Source organism: Carcharodon carcharias, chromosome 1 (genome assembly GCF_017639515.1).
Source record: "Carcharodon carcharias isolate sCarCar2 chromosome 1, sCarCar2.pri, whole genome shotgun sequence".
NCBI lineage: Eukaryota > Metazoa > Chordata > Chondrichthyes > Lamniformes > Lamnidae > Carcharodon > Carcharodon carcharias.
In genome coordinates this window covers 65,500,548-65,515,919 of record NC_054467.1, presented here as the reverse complement: position 1 = coordinate 65,515,919, position 15,372 = coordinate 65,500,548, and the positions used below count along the sequence as shown (strand labels likewise).

The window sequence follows — 15,372 nt, the reverse complement described above, 5'->3', positions numbered from 1 at the left end:
TGAATGCACAATCCAGCCACTGACTTGCCATAAATTGTTCAAAATAACTCTTTTTTATCCTCTACTTTTTTCTCAGATGACCAAAATAAGGTTTAAAAATTAAAACTTACTTATTTCACTGCAACATTAAATTTCCTACTGACTTTTAGTGTTTTCACTGAATTTGTACCTGAAGGCCTTAATATTTCTCAAAGCCTGCTCTTGAACATAATATATTTGCTTGGAGCTGTGACTGTGATCTGAATTTGAAATGTGAAATGTGGCTAATTTTCAAGGATGCATCAATCCTGTTCAGTCAGCTTGTATAAAGGGTATGAATGTAGGTCCTTAATGTTTAGCATTCAGTAGCTTTCCTTCAAATCATTTTGTAAACACCAAGATACAATTCAAAAGCTTAGTTGAGATAAAAGTTATACTGAGTGTTTTATTTTTGACACAGTAGCTGTGAACAAGATGCATTGAGAAAAAGTAGGTGTTTTGATTATATACCTGCTATAGCGTTTGCGCCTTATAAACTTCAGAATGTGTCTTAGGCTTGAGGAAGAGAGAAATACTTCATGTTGCTAGTTCAAAAGTAATCTGTACAATTTCCCAGTGGCAGTGCTCCACATTGGTACCAACGACATAGATAGAAAGAGGGATCAGGTCCTGCAGGCAGTTTTACAGAGCTGGGAAAGAGACTAGCAAGCGGGACAGCAAAAGTAGTGACTTCTGGTTGCCCCATGCTAGTGAGAATAGAAATAGGAGGATAGAACAGATGAATGAATGCTGGAGAGTTGGTGCAGAAGGGAGGGTAATAGATGTTTGGGACATTGGGGCTGGTTCTAGAGGAGGTGGGACCTGTACAGGCAAGACATGTTGCAGCTCAGTAGGGCTGTACCAATGTCCTTGAATGGTTGTTTGCTAGATGTTTCTTCTTTATTCTTTCATAGAAACTTAGAAAATAGGAGCAGTGGTAGGCCATTCGGCTCCATCGAGCCTGCTCCAACATCCATTCTGATCATGGCTGATCCTCTATCTCAATGCTACACTCCCACCCTCTGCCCATACCCCTTATTGCCTTTAAAGTCAAGAAAACTATCTATTTCCTTCCTAAATATATTCAGTGACCTGGACTCCACAGCCTTCTGTGGTAGAGAATTCCTTAGGTTCAGCACCGTCTGAGTAAAGAGGTTTCTCCTCATCTCAGCCCTAAATGGCCTAGCCCACACCCTGAGATTGCGACCCCTTTATCTAGATCCCTCCAAGCCAGAGGAAATATCAACCCTGCATCCAAACTGTCCATTCCTGTCAGAATTTTATATGTTTCAATGTGATCTCCTCTCACTCTTCTAAACTCCAGTGAATACAGGCCTGGTCAACCCAATCTCTCCTCATATAACAATCCTGCCATTCCAGAAATCAGTCTGATGAACTTTCACTGAACTCCCTCTATGGCAAGTATATCCTTTTTTAGCTAAGGAGACCAAAACTGCACACAATACTCCAGGTGTGCTCTCACCAAAGCCCTGTACAGCTGCAGTAAAACATTCTTGCTCCTGTACTCAAGTCCTCTTGCAATGAAGGCCAACATACTATTTGCCTTCTTAACTGCTCACTGCACCTGCATGCTTGCTTTCAGTGACTGGTGTACAAGGACACCCAGGCCCCTTTGTACGTCAACATTTCCCAGTCTATCACCATTTAAATAATACTCTGGCATTCTGTTTTTCCTACCAAAGTGGATAACTTCACACTTATCCACGTTGCACTGCATCTGCCATGTTTTTGCCCACTCACTTAACCTGCCCAAATTGCCTTGAAGGCTCTTAACACCCTCCTCATTGCTCACATTCCTACCAAATTTCATGTTGTCAGCAAACCTGGAAATACTTGGTTCCCTCATCCAAATCATTGATATATATTGTGAATAGCTGAACCCCAACCACTGATTCCTGCGGTACCCCATTAATCACGGCCTACCACTCCAAAAAAAGACCCATTTATTTCTGCTCTCTGTTTCCTGTCTGCTAACGAATTCTCAATCCATACCAATATATTAACCCCAATCCCATGTGATTTAATTTTTCACACTAACCTCTTATGTGGGACTTTATCAAAAGCTTTCTGAAAATCCAAATACACCACATCCACTGGTTCTCCCCTATCTATTCTGTTAGTTACATCCTCAAAAAACTCCAGTAGGTTTGACAAACATGACTTCCCTCTCAGGGGATGGACGTGTCACTGGCAAAGCCAGCATCTATTACCCATCCCTAATTGCCTTTGAACTGAACATTTCAGAGGACAGTTAACAGTCAACCACATGGCTGTGGCTCTGGAGTCACATATAGGCCAGACCAAGCTAAAGACAGTAGATTTCTTTCCCTAAAGGGACATTAGTGAACCTGGGTCATTAGAAGAACAACAATCAATGATAGTTTCATGGTTACCATTACTGAGATTAGCTTTTTATATTCCAGATTTAATAACTGAATTTAAATTCCACCAGCTGCTATGATGGAATTTGAACCCATGTCTCCAGCCTGGCCTCTGGATTATTCATTCAGTGACATTACCACTATGCCACCATCACCCCCCATGCTAGGGCTATTGGGGAAGGTTTAAACTAACTTGGCAGGGAGATGAGAACCAGAATGTAACCATAGAAAGGAAAAGCAAGGTGCACAAAGGACTTGGGGAGACAGATAGCACTTGAGGAAGAAATAGTAGAAAAATTAGGCGGGGTCTGAGTGAGAGGGAATGTAATAAGGCCTAAATTAGGTTTACTGTGCGTACACGTGAATGCAGAGTGTGGTTAAAAAGAAGATTGGCATATTGCAGGTGCAGATAGACACTAGGGGTTATGATGTTATAGTGATAATAAAGAATGGGCTTAATAAAGGGCAGGACTGGGTACTAAATATTCCTGGACATAGGGTGTTCAGGAAAGATAGGGAAGGAAGAAAGGAGGATGGGTGGCAGTCTTGATTAATGATGATATTACAATGCTGGAAGAGAGGTTGTCCTAGAGGGGTCATGGATAGAACTTATTTGGTTAGGGATAAGAAACAGAGGTAGCATTACATTACTGGGAGTATTCTATAGGCCACCAACTGGTGGGAAAGATATAGAGGAACAAATTACAGAAAGGTGCAAAAATGAAAAAACAATTATAGGGGGACTTTAATTATCCTATTATAGACTAGGATAGTAATAGTGTAAAGGGCAAAGAGGGGAAAGAGTTTCTGAAGTGTGTTCAGATGAATTTAGTTAATCAGTATGTTTTCGGCCCAAAGAGGAAGGCGGCATGACTGGGTATGTTCTGCAAAATGAGGTGGGCCAAGTGACATTTAGCAAATCATGCTATCATAAGGTTAGGTTACCTTGGAAAAGGACATGATGCAATCCAGAGTGAAAATAAATAACTGGGGGATGGCCAATTTCAATGGGATGAGAACTGATCTTGCCCAGTTAAATTGGAATCAAACATTGGCAGGCAAAACTGCAATTGAACAATGGACTGTCTTTAAAGAGGGGATGGTTCAGATACAGGCAAAGTACATTCCCACGAGGGAGAAAGGTAGGACAACCAAAACCAGAGCTTCCTGGAGGATGAAAAAGATAGAGAGCAAGATGAAGCAAAGAAAGCATGAGAATGACAGATAATACAATTTAGAATCAAAATAAGAGTAGAAAGTTCGGGGGGGGGTGAAAAAGTGATAAGAGAAGCAGAGAGAATATCGGATGAGACCGGCAGCTAACATAAAAGGGAATCTAAAAGTCTTCTATAGGCAGATAAAAAGTAAAAAGATGTTAAAAGGAGGGGTGTGACCAATTATACACCAAAAAGGAGAGTTACACATGGAGACAGAGGGTATGGCTGAGGTGCTAAATGAATATTTTGCACCTGTATTTACCAAAGAGAAAGATTCTGCCAAAGTCATATTGAAAGAAAAGGTAGTTGAGACATTAGATGGGTTAGGGTTAAGGGTTGGCAGCACCTTTTTCTGTCACATCACCCTCCACTTTCCATCCAAAAGGACAAAAGCAAGCAGAGGATGATGAAGGGAGAAGCAAAAAGTTAAGGGTAAGAAATAAAGAAACAGAAACGAAAGTGAAGGGACCCAGAGCAACAGCTATACAAAGACACGAGAGAAAGGTAGGGGCAATCATAAGTTCCATGTGCAACGCCATGGGAGATTGACTATATTGTATTTTATTGCTGGCCTAAGATCTCGTCTTTTAAATTGCATTGAATTTTTATACATAACAAATTACTTTGAACAAAAAAAGAGGGAGTGGATCACTGAGATTTTGTTATGTCCATTGGTTATATGCCGTGGTTACCCCTTCAGCTCAGTCCAGTGCAGTGTAAATACAAACAATCTGACGTCAGGACGGCAGCAGATACAGCAGTAATGAAGCCTGCATGTGAGTGGCAACGTCTCAGCGTCTCAGCAACATTGCAATAGAACAGAAAAGGAAGGAGAGCCAGGCAAATTTTCAATGGACAGAAAGTTTCCCCTCTTTAAGGATTCAGTTTACGTTTTGTTTCGCGAACTTGGATGTTTGACTGCCAAGTGGGAATAAATTCAGAGGACACGTAAACCAGTTCGTTCGGGAACCGAACCGTCAACTACGTGGATTGAAGTGATTTGATCTGTACTGTAGTCATTTTTTTTAAAAGAAAAATAAAGCAGCGTTGCACCTTGAGGATCTTGGAGGGTTTAATCTTTTTTGCCATACTGTCCTCCGACCTCATATCGCAATAAGTTGGATGTGAAGGTTCGTGCAATATTTATATATATATATATGTATATACATTTATGTTTGAAATGGGCATTAGGCCAGCATAGCAGTGGTTTCGCGGTTCATTAACTTGAGTGCGACTGACAAACCCTGATGATCTGTCTGCAACCATTACAAAACCTTTGAAAAGTCAGCCTGTCACTGAGGCGTTGCGCAGCTTGACCTTTCCTTCTGGAAATAAAAATTAAATATGGGGTGAAGATCGCCTCTCTCAGATACCATTAGCTTGGGTTTCATTTCATTAAAATCTCCAAACGCCAAGTTCAACTTTTCTCCGGTAATGATTTAAGGACAAAAAGGGGAGGGGGGGTTAAAGAGACAGATTTCTATATAAAACAACGCATATTCCGGTACGTTTCATGTAGATTTATCGAAAGGGTTTTCACGAAAATGGTGGTTTTCACTTAAAGCAGGCGTGAAAAAAAACTGAACTAAACCCTTCAACCAACCAAAGGATAATCATCGCGTTTTTTAACATTGCGTCACCCGGGTGGAGTCTTGCATGCTAGTTTTTTTCCCCCTTTTGTTTTTAGTTGCAGCAATGTTATTTATTGAAGTGACTGCAGGTGGCTGTGGCACGGTGTCAATAGCAGTGAAGTTATGGGGACGATTGCAGCTGCTTCGGCGGCGTCGGGCGGTGGCCGGAGCCCGGGGAAAGTTGCCTCTAGCTCCGGCTCTGTCTCAGCCACTCTCCGCCAAGCTTCATCTGCAACTTGCTGCAGCTGCGGCCGGAACGACAGCTCAACCGACCAATGCTAGGGCTGGCGCCGCCTCCTCGCGCAGGCATTAAAGGGCCAGAGTGTCCAACGCCAACCAATCAGCACTGAGGATGGGCGGGGTTTCTACCAAGCCTCTCCAATCAACGAGGACATACAAGGGGAGCGCACCTCCCGATCATTAAGTTCTCACCCCTCCCCTTTCTGATGGAAAATAATACACACACGCACACATATATATATGTAATATATATATATTAAAGAGCCACATCATGTGTGTGTGTTTCAGCTTTCATCTCAATATCTTCGCGCTAGTCAGCTAAAAAGCTTTCAAACAAGTCGCTGGAAGGAAGGGGTAAGTCGCAGAAAACAACGTTAAAATAAGGCACCGCTGACAGTTTAATTAATGTTTTGCATTATTACTGACAAGAAGACTGAACTTGTAATTGAAGCTGCAAGCGTCGCCTGATAAACATTAAGGCAATATAAGACAGAATAATAAAACTCAAGCAGCTGAGAGACAAAATACGAGAAAGTGAGTTGAAAAGATCGAGGATACAAATTCAGCAGCAACTGGTTAAAAATGGGACAGATCCAGGCGGATTAACAGGAACATGCTCCAGATATATGGGGTGATCTGGTGGTGCGGCTTCATTAATGTAAACCTGTAAACCAGAATCCAGGGGATTATTGAGAACAAAACTGCGTCTTCTTCGAGGAAGAGCGGAATGAATACTCAGGGATCCGGTATAGAATCCACTGAGAATATGGGGCTCCGTTTGACACAAATGTTTATGTTAAATGCACCTGACGCGCTCTGTCGAGTTATTCATAAACTTTGAGCGCGAATGGAAAAAAGGTGTTGCATAATTCGGAGTATAGAATTTAGCAAGCTTTTGGTTTTCATAATTCTGGTTTGATGTTTAGTGATCTTTTGCCATTGATCCACAATTTTTTTTGGAGTCGGAGTGTATTGTATGTGCGAGTTTAAATGTTCACACACAACCTAGATTTTTTTCTCTCAGTAATACATATTACAAAACAGCATTTGTCGTCGCTAGTTGCATTGTTCACTCCATTAGGAAAACAATATAATCACAACCAATTTGCTCACAGCTCCTTTCCATATCATATCCCTTGTTAATAACGGACCCTTGTATGGGTCTGAGAGGCAGCAACATTACACAGAGAGTCTACTGTCTTTAGTAGTTGATCTAAGTTTTCCTCTGAAATACATAGGAACATAAGTATATATTTAATTTGGAATATCTTAACTGTGTTTGTTGTTGGGTAATGCAAATTGAAAGTTTCTTTTATGAACTATTTATTATTCTTGCACTGACAATATATTTTATCTGCCTAAAATGGAAATGTACTATTTTAAAAACAAAATTCAATTTTGTTATAGGTGTATTAAAGAAACAGCAATGGAAACCAAAGGATATATTGACTACCCTGAAGTAATGAATATTGCAAGACAGTGGAGTCTAAACAAATCTACGTCGAGTGTTGAGAGAGACGAGATTGGTACCTGTGACAGCAATGCAATGACTGTTCTCAGCGTTGGTTGCATACCTCCAGTTGCGAAGAATAGTGATGGAGAGAGGAGTCAGGAGCTCTCTTCCGTCCTTCAGCCTCATTACCAGGTGCAACACCAAGATCAGCACCTTGGTTTTCTTGCTTCAGATCCCAAGTGCAACCTAGGAGCTGCTAAAGAACTGTCAAAAACAGTCGCTGAGTCTATGGGTTTGTATATGAATTCGGCAAAAGAAATGGGGAGTGAGTTTAACTACAGTATGCAACCAGAACAAATGGACGGAAGGTCTAGCAATATTACAGAAATTGGTGGACAAGAAGTGAACCTTCAGGAGGAGAAGGTTAATGCTATCTTATCACAACGAGGGATGAGACGATGTTCTTCTTCCTCCAGCCCTGGAAGAAATAGTCAGGGTTCATGCATCTCCAGTCCTGTAAATTTTAATAATTTAGGCTGTTCAGTGTCAAGTCCTAATAATATTAACTCTTGTGTCCCTAGTCCTGCTAAAATAAATTACTTAGCTCTATCTAGTCCTGACACTGTTAGCAATCTGGGATCTTCCATCTCTAGTCCTGATAATATCAATAATTTGAGTACTTCTGCCACTAGCCCAAGTGACATTCATTGTGCTATCTCCAGTCCTACTAAGATAAATAGCTTGGGTATGTCTAGTCCTAGCAATATGAACAGCTTGGGCTCTTCCATCTCCAGCCCTACCAATATCAGTAACCTGCACTCTTCAGTCTCCAGTCCTAATAACATGAGCTCTCCTCTTTCTACTCCTAGTAACCTTGCTTCTCCTCTTTCTGTACCTACTAATAATAACATTTTGTCTAGCCCTAACAATAACAACATGGCCTCTTCTGTCTCCAGCCCTTCTGTAAATAACTTGCGCTTTTCCAATTCTAGCCCAGCTGCTGAAACAAGAATGATCGTCAATCCCCACCAGAACCCAAGAGCAAGAAATCAAAAGCATGAGGAAATTAAAGTATTTAAAGATGAGAAAACAAAAGGTGAATGTTTAGAGACAGGTTCAATTAATAATGTCAATCCTGTTCAGTTTATGAAAACTGAAGTAGACAGTAATTTTGGTGGGGCATGTTTCCTAAGTAGAGGTAGCTCAGACCCATCTAATTCAATGTTCTCAATGCCTCTAAAATGTGAGATGAATGAAACTGCTTGTCTGAACGCAATATATACTGGTCAAGTTACTGAAAATCCCTTTTCAGAAATTGCACATCAGTTGATTGATGCAAAGTCGAGTTATGGAGACACCTTTGACCTTTATGGGATTTTGGGGACACCTACATCCTCCTCTAATTCTAGTTATGAGCATGATGTTTATTTGCAACCCAACCCGACAACAGTGATCAAACAGGAGCCAAATGACGAAGGCTACTGCCAAGCCACCTGTTCACCTCCATCCACCATTGTAGGTGTTAACTCAACTGGACAATCATTTCACTACAGAATTGGAGCCAGTGGCACGATTTCTGTGCCCTGCCCTTTTATGAGAGATCAGAGAAATCAGCTTTTAAATTTAATTACCCCTGTATGCACTGTACTTGGATCTTGGAAACCACACCCTGTCACACCACAGAACTCGATATCTCCTGGGAGAAGTGATGGCTTCCCACTACAGGGATACATTCCTGAGAAAATGTCACGGTGAGTTCTACCACAGTTCTTGAATCTTAAAAGTGTTTTGTTGAATTAATTCAAGTTGCTGTTAATCTGTACCCTGGAAATAGGGATGTCATATTGTTTATTGTTTAAAATAGCCAGTTAAAAAATGAGATGTTAAGTATAATGTACATAATTCCAGTTATTTTATGTTATTATTTGCTCCATTCAATTTGTATTTTTGATGATGATCAAGTCTGGTGCGTGCTGATATGTCAATATTAGAGCAAGATTGCCATCACCAGAATATTAGTGCAGTACAGCGTATAACATGTTTTCTTCCAGTGCATAGTTTTAAACTATTGTACCATTAGCTGTTTTGAACATTTTAAGATGCTTGTCATCCATTTTTGGATGAAATGAAGATTTCTGCAACTCAACATTTTGCTTTAGTAGAGATAAAAGGTTCTGTGCAATGAGGTATCTTGACCTGTGCAGAACAAAGCTCCACTGGTGACATGCTATGGCGCTGGGGCAATTTCGAATGGTTTTCTAAGAGAGTATGAAATGATGTGCAGTTGCTGGATATTTAACTGTTACACAGTGATAAAAGCTTGAGTTACGGTGGTACATGGCACATGAATTTATATCTCTTCAGGTTAGACATTGCCATATTGATTTAGTCAGATATTGCAGCAAGTTGTATTTCCCTTTTGTTTGTTTCAAACTGCTTGAACTATCAAATGCTTTTGGAATGGTCACAACATATGAATGGAAAAAAACCAAAACAATTAAAAAAGAAAACTATTCAGGTTCTATTGTATGCAATAGTAAATAGCACTTAAGTCTGTAATTCAATCTCAGGCTTCTGATTCCCATAAGTACTTAAGATTTATTTCACGGTTAATGGTGTCAGAAGAGCCTCTATGATTGAACTGCAATCATACAGTTTCCTGCTGGTTAACTATTTCCTTATCATTTCCAGCTGCTACTTGTCTCTTTACTTGGCAGGAAATACATTTGAGGTAATCATATAGATATAAACCAAATAAATAATAAAAAGTGTCTCAAATTAATTTCCATTTTAATATGGAAAGAGACAGTATTAAGGAAGTAAAGTCAGTTATTCCTGTGATATTACTTATTTTTATATTTGGAGTGGCATCACGGGTATTTAATATACTGTGTTTAAAAAAATTCTGGTAATCCATCATGATGACGAGTTAGAATGGTACTGGTTAATTGTGATAATAGTTGATGATCATTCCAGTTGAACAAAACATATGGAACAATTATAGATATCATAGAATTGACAACTTTGTGTATTTACCTTTCTGCCAAGTCATCCACAATTGATAGGTGCGGTAATGTTGAGTTAAGGTGCTGTACACATTGCTATTATAATCTTATACCATTTTATAGGCTGATTTGATTAAGATGGGAAGTTGGCATCCATGTTTTTGGGGTTAAGTTGCATTTCACATTATAATCTTAAAGATTTTTTGTTGTTGCATTTAGAATAAGTATTTATATTCGGTTAATATGATGAAACTATTGCCCAAAGCCCCAATTATTCAGTTCTACATGAGGCAGTTTTTTAAAAAGTCTGCATTTGAAGATAGCTTTTAGTCTTGTTGATGACTATAAGACCAATCATTATTCATGTATTATATCATGTACATTCACATGCCTCTGGTTCTGAATTGCAACAGATGCAGAGGATTCAGGGATTTTGCTAAATTCAGGTTCCATGACTTTTGATAACCAAACAATATCACTGTCAAAGAATTGAGTGTTTTGATGCAAAATTGTGCAGTTTCATTTCTTAAAAATTTATATTCACGTTGGCTATATTGCTGACCGCAAAATATTTTGGCTGGTTTCCGAGTAATTTGGGTCACAACTCTTTGCTGAAAGTCAAGGATCATTGCTACAGAGTGCTGTTCTTTTAAAGTAGTAATGCTTTGTAAATTACTTGGTTGTTTACACTTCAGAATTACAATGTTTAACAAGAAATTAATTCATATTTTTGTTACTTATATTTGATTATTTCTGTGACAGAGAACTGCTACTGTGTACAGTAGTGTTCAAAAGTTCCTGGCTTTCTGATTGACAGGAATTAACATCACAGAACCATTCTAAGGATAGTTTGTAAATGCTTGATCTTACGCATTAAGATTAAAATCTCTCAGAAAGGATTCTGCTGGAAACAGTGTTTTATAAATCGCAGACTTTGCTTCTGAATTTCAAAATTATGTTAGTTAATTGATCAGGATTTGGTGTAATAAATGGTTTACATGCACAATCATCAAACTTGTGAATAGTGATTCGCTATTATTTAGTATCAGAATTCAGAGAAGAATGTCCGGTTTAATGCTAATGAATGTGCAGAACAGTGATGCATGGTGGAATTATTATTTTTGGCAACACCACAGAAAGTAAGACATTTTATTTGCTACCCACACAGCAATACGCAAATTTTAAGCAAAACCTTGTTAAGGAAGGGAAAAAATTGCCGGTAAAGCATCTGAAATAGTCAAGGTTGCCATACTGGAGTTTTATTTGTTACACCTTTTTCGAATTTCAGGCACATATTTCATAGCTAGAGGCTATGGAGAAAGCATTACAATGAGAACTGAACTTATATCTTAGCAAAGTTCTTGATTGGTCTAATAATTTTGATTCATCACGTCGGGAATATTGGGAATATTCTCTTCGCACCCTTATTGTCATTGTCAGACTTGTTTGCAATTTTGTCTTGATCACAGTATCTTTTAATTGTCTTGGGGTGGACCTTAAATGGCACCTATGGGACAGAAATCTGTTCGAGCAACATGTAAATGATCATTTACATAGATATCTGGCAGTAAAAAGTAGATTGTGATGCTAAACAGAATACATTTTTGTATACAGCTGCATAGTACATCGTGAAAAATGACAGCCAAGTCCTATCTTCAATGGTTTTCTGGAGTTTTGATCTCACTGGCCTTGCCAGTGATGCTCATATCCATAAATGAATTTTAAAAAAATAAGGTAAGGGATGGATATCAGTGCTACCTTGGTTCCCCAGTCCCAATCTCAATCACAAATCACGTATTGAGTGGTTAAATACAGGTTAAGGTCCCCTGTACTTCAACTGACCATTTTTTCAGAAAAGCATTCATCAGTACGCACTTTACCATTTTATAAACCAGGGGAAAAATTTTCCCCCCATCGGTGAAGAAGTGTGGGAGCGGGCACGAGCTGACTCGGTTGCCCCCCCCCCCCGCCAACCTGAAAATGGAATTGACATGGGGTGACGTCGGGAGTTCCACCCGACCTCATCCCTCGTCATTTTCCGCATCGGCGAGCATGCCTCACCCCCACTCGCCGACTGGAAGATCCTGATGTCCTAAGGTCTTTGCATATTGATTTGCAATAATCTATTTGTAGTTTTGAACCAATATAGGAGGTGGGCTGATTCTGCCTGATGTTACTTCACAGCTTTGTATTATTCCCAGGAAAGGGAAGAGAATTGCCCTCAAATCTTTGCCGGCATAAAGACTGAAATGTAGTTTATCCTAGAGAGGCTATGAAAGATATTTGTAGAAGTGTGCCCTGGTGGAAAATGGTTGAAAAAAACCAGCCTTCAATTGAGGCAATTGCTTATTGACCCTGATATTTCCACCCAGATTTATTGAAAAGGGTGGGATATAATGGTCGACCTGATCCCTAGTTTTCTCTTCGCAGGTTTTCTCAGTGAGTGAAAAAGCAAAGGGATGTAATTTGTATCCTGAAAATTATAGTTTATGCTATTATTGTACAACTACTTAATACATTCCTTTCCTATTTTAACAGAGGCGTTAACTCATTGAAAATCAAAAGAATGTCAAAGAACTATGTTAATCATTCAGTAACGAACACCAGAAACTGTAATTTGTAGACTTGTATGATATATGTGAGTCACAGTCAACCTACTCATGGCAATGTTATTTATATTGATAATATTTTTGTAATTACATATTTAATGATTATTATGGCTTGTTTAAATTTAATTAATGAATTAGAATTGAAACTGTTTTAAGTTAGCTAATATATTACTTTTCACTATTATAAAAATATAAGCTGCCATTTTCCAATTTCAAGATTGGTGTAGGCTCCATCTTGAAAATCTTCTAACCAGTTCTTAATTATTAAATTTATGAGGCTGATTATTGTCCAAAAAGACCCCTATTCAGTAATGAAACACATTGCTGTAGATTCATACTTACTAAGGGGAAATAAATGACAGTGAATCAGTGTTCAGAAGTTCCACACAGCAGGATCAGTTTGGCACATTGTGGCCTTTCTTAGTGAATTGAGGGAATCAGTACAAGACCTTTTCCAATACACTGAAAGTAAAACTGAACATTTGTATCATTTTCCCCTACCTTATGCGGAGCTGTGCAGCTATAAAAAAATCATTTTAATTGGCAAGTTCATTCTATGTGGAAATGAGACAACCATGTCTCTGAGTTGCCAGAAGACTTAACATTTACTTGCAGGGGACCAAGGGAATGGTAGAAAAGTATTCCTGCCTCCTGCGCCTGAATAGTTCTAACATCAGTGTTGAGAATATGAAAGATATTTGTGCAGTTTCTAGACCATGTATACAGTCCAATTTATAAAATAAAATTCCTGTTATTACCAGGTGATTTCCTGTCCCCTCTCATCTAGTTTAGTCTTGCTGTTTCAGTAAAATTTATTATATGTATGTGAAAGGTGAAAGTCAGCAGGAAATATAAGAAAGGGGTGTGTCTGCTCCCATCCCTATGCACCTCCCTTCTGCCCTTTCTGAATCATTATTTTCTATATGTAATAATTTTGTAATCAAAGGGTTAACGTGCCACAAATAAGTGCCGCAAATTCCATGATTCATGATTATGATTAAAAATGGAGTTTGTAAAATTTGGTAACTAATACTGTAGTTCATAGGTTTTATTTCACAGCTAATGTTGGTTAAATTATTAAGTGTCTTCAGCTGGAGCTATGGATTAGATCTGTTGGCATGATAGTCCCGCCTACTTGCTTAAATTGTTGCACTGACAGAATTCTCATGCCAGTTTTCTTAAATAAAACATTTTTGTAGGAGTGTTTATAAAGACATGGAAATAAGTAAGTGTAGCTTGACATCGAATCAGGTTAAATAATGCCCTTTGATGCATCAGGAATTTTTCCAGCTGATCACTGTAAAACTACACCGTTGACTTGGATTTATATATCATGTGTGTTAGTATTTCTAATTTTATATTTTAAAAGGAAAATTTGCACACTTGTTTACACATTAGTGATATTGATTTCAGCTTGGCGTTTATGGGGTATAATTGATCTAATAGGACCGATTTTAACCCTGGATAAGTGGATTGGTTTTGAATGACCATGATTTAATGCGGAGGCTATGGTCCCGCCCACCAGCTGGAAAGTTGTGGATTAACCCATCTCTGTTGGTTCTGGAAACCATGACCAGATTTTACGGTCATCAGGCAATTAGTTGCCTGCAGTTGTGGCTTCCTCCCCCATGAAGGAGGGTGTCCTGCCTCCAAGAGCTGCCAGCCAGTCAGATGGCCAGCAACTCTCCAACCCCAGCGGTGTCACTGGGAGCAATGCTGGAACTGCAGTCAGAACTGATGACGAACTGCGATGGAGGCCAGAGTAAAGGTAAGTAGGACAGCCTGGTTAGGCATGCCCTGGTGAGGGTGAGGCGGCAATCAAGAGGCTGAACGGGTAAGCAAGTGTGGGTGGCCCTTTCCATTGGAGGGCTGGGGGGCGGTCCATGAGACAAAGAGTGCCTGAATGGGAGGGACCCCTCTCCACCACCCCCTCCGAGTCCACAACCATAACTCGCCACATGGTGTGGGTCCCTCCTGCTACACGTAAAATACTAGTCACGGCGGGAGGAGGCCCTTAAATGGCCATTAATTAGCTACTTTAGGGCCTCAGTTGGCTCAGGGGCAGGCGGAACAGCCAACACCTTTCCTGCTGCTGCTAAAATTTCAGTAGAGGAAAATAGATGACAGGCACAGCACTCACCTCACTCCCCTCCCAGCTTCCCACCTGATTTTATACCATCCTCTCCAGCCCCCCACCCCCAACCCGCCCTGCGCCTGCCAGCCTTCTCCTTGATCCTGCTTCAGGATAAGAATAGTCATCTGATGTATGGTCGAATGCTAGTATTTTATGCAATAGCTTTCTCACTTGGTGGATTTATGAGAGCTCCTGTAAGTGAACCTTGTGCCTTATGATGTAGGCTGATTTAACAGATTTCAAGGAACAACAGTAGCTTTGGATTTATATAACACATTTGGCATAGACCAACACCCAAAGGATGTAGCATAAGGGTATCTGGTATAGCAAGAGTTAATGTGGAACTGGATACAGTGCTACCCATCAGTGTGATGCAAAGAGACACATGACCTCAGATTAAAGAAAGTTGTGGACTGGACAGAGACCTGTGTAGAAGCAAGCATGGAGTTAGCTCCTAGCTTCGACTATACCTTGTATGTGTGTATATAGTTATGTGTTATCAATAAACAATTCATGTTCAACCTTACAAGCCTCAGAACTTCTTCATGAGAATATGCAACATACAAGAAAGACAATTCACAGAAGTGTAATCAAACAAAAATTGACATTTAGCCAGGGAAGGAGATATTACAGGGGAATACAAAAAGCTTTGTTAAAGAGCTG

The 15,372-nt window shown here is 39.6% G+C and overlaps 1 protein-coding gene across 3 annotated transcripts in view; it reads left to right on the top strand.

The window, feature by feature from the left end:
• The first annotated feature begins 4,370 nt into the window (after positions 1-4,370).
• The window catches only part of nr3c2 (nuclear receptor subfamily 3, group C, member 2), a 386,614-nt gene continuing 375,612 nt past the window's right edge, over positions 4,371-15,372 (top strand). For 2 of the 3 annotated variants that reach the window (XM_041196435.1, XM_041196272.1), the window contains exons 1-2: positions 4,371-4,767; positions 6,916-8,712. In XM_041196435.1, coding sequence (XP_041052369.1) covers positions 6,935-8,712 — 1,778 coding nt within the window. In that variant the 5' untranslated portion in view covers positions 4,371-4,767; positions 6,916-6,934. Of the gene's footprint in view, positions 4,768-5,739; positions 5,863-6,915; positions 8,713-15,372 lie in introns of those variants that run through there. The other variant, XM_041196345.1, reaches the window with a different exon arrangement.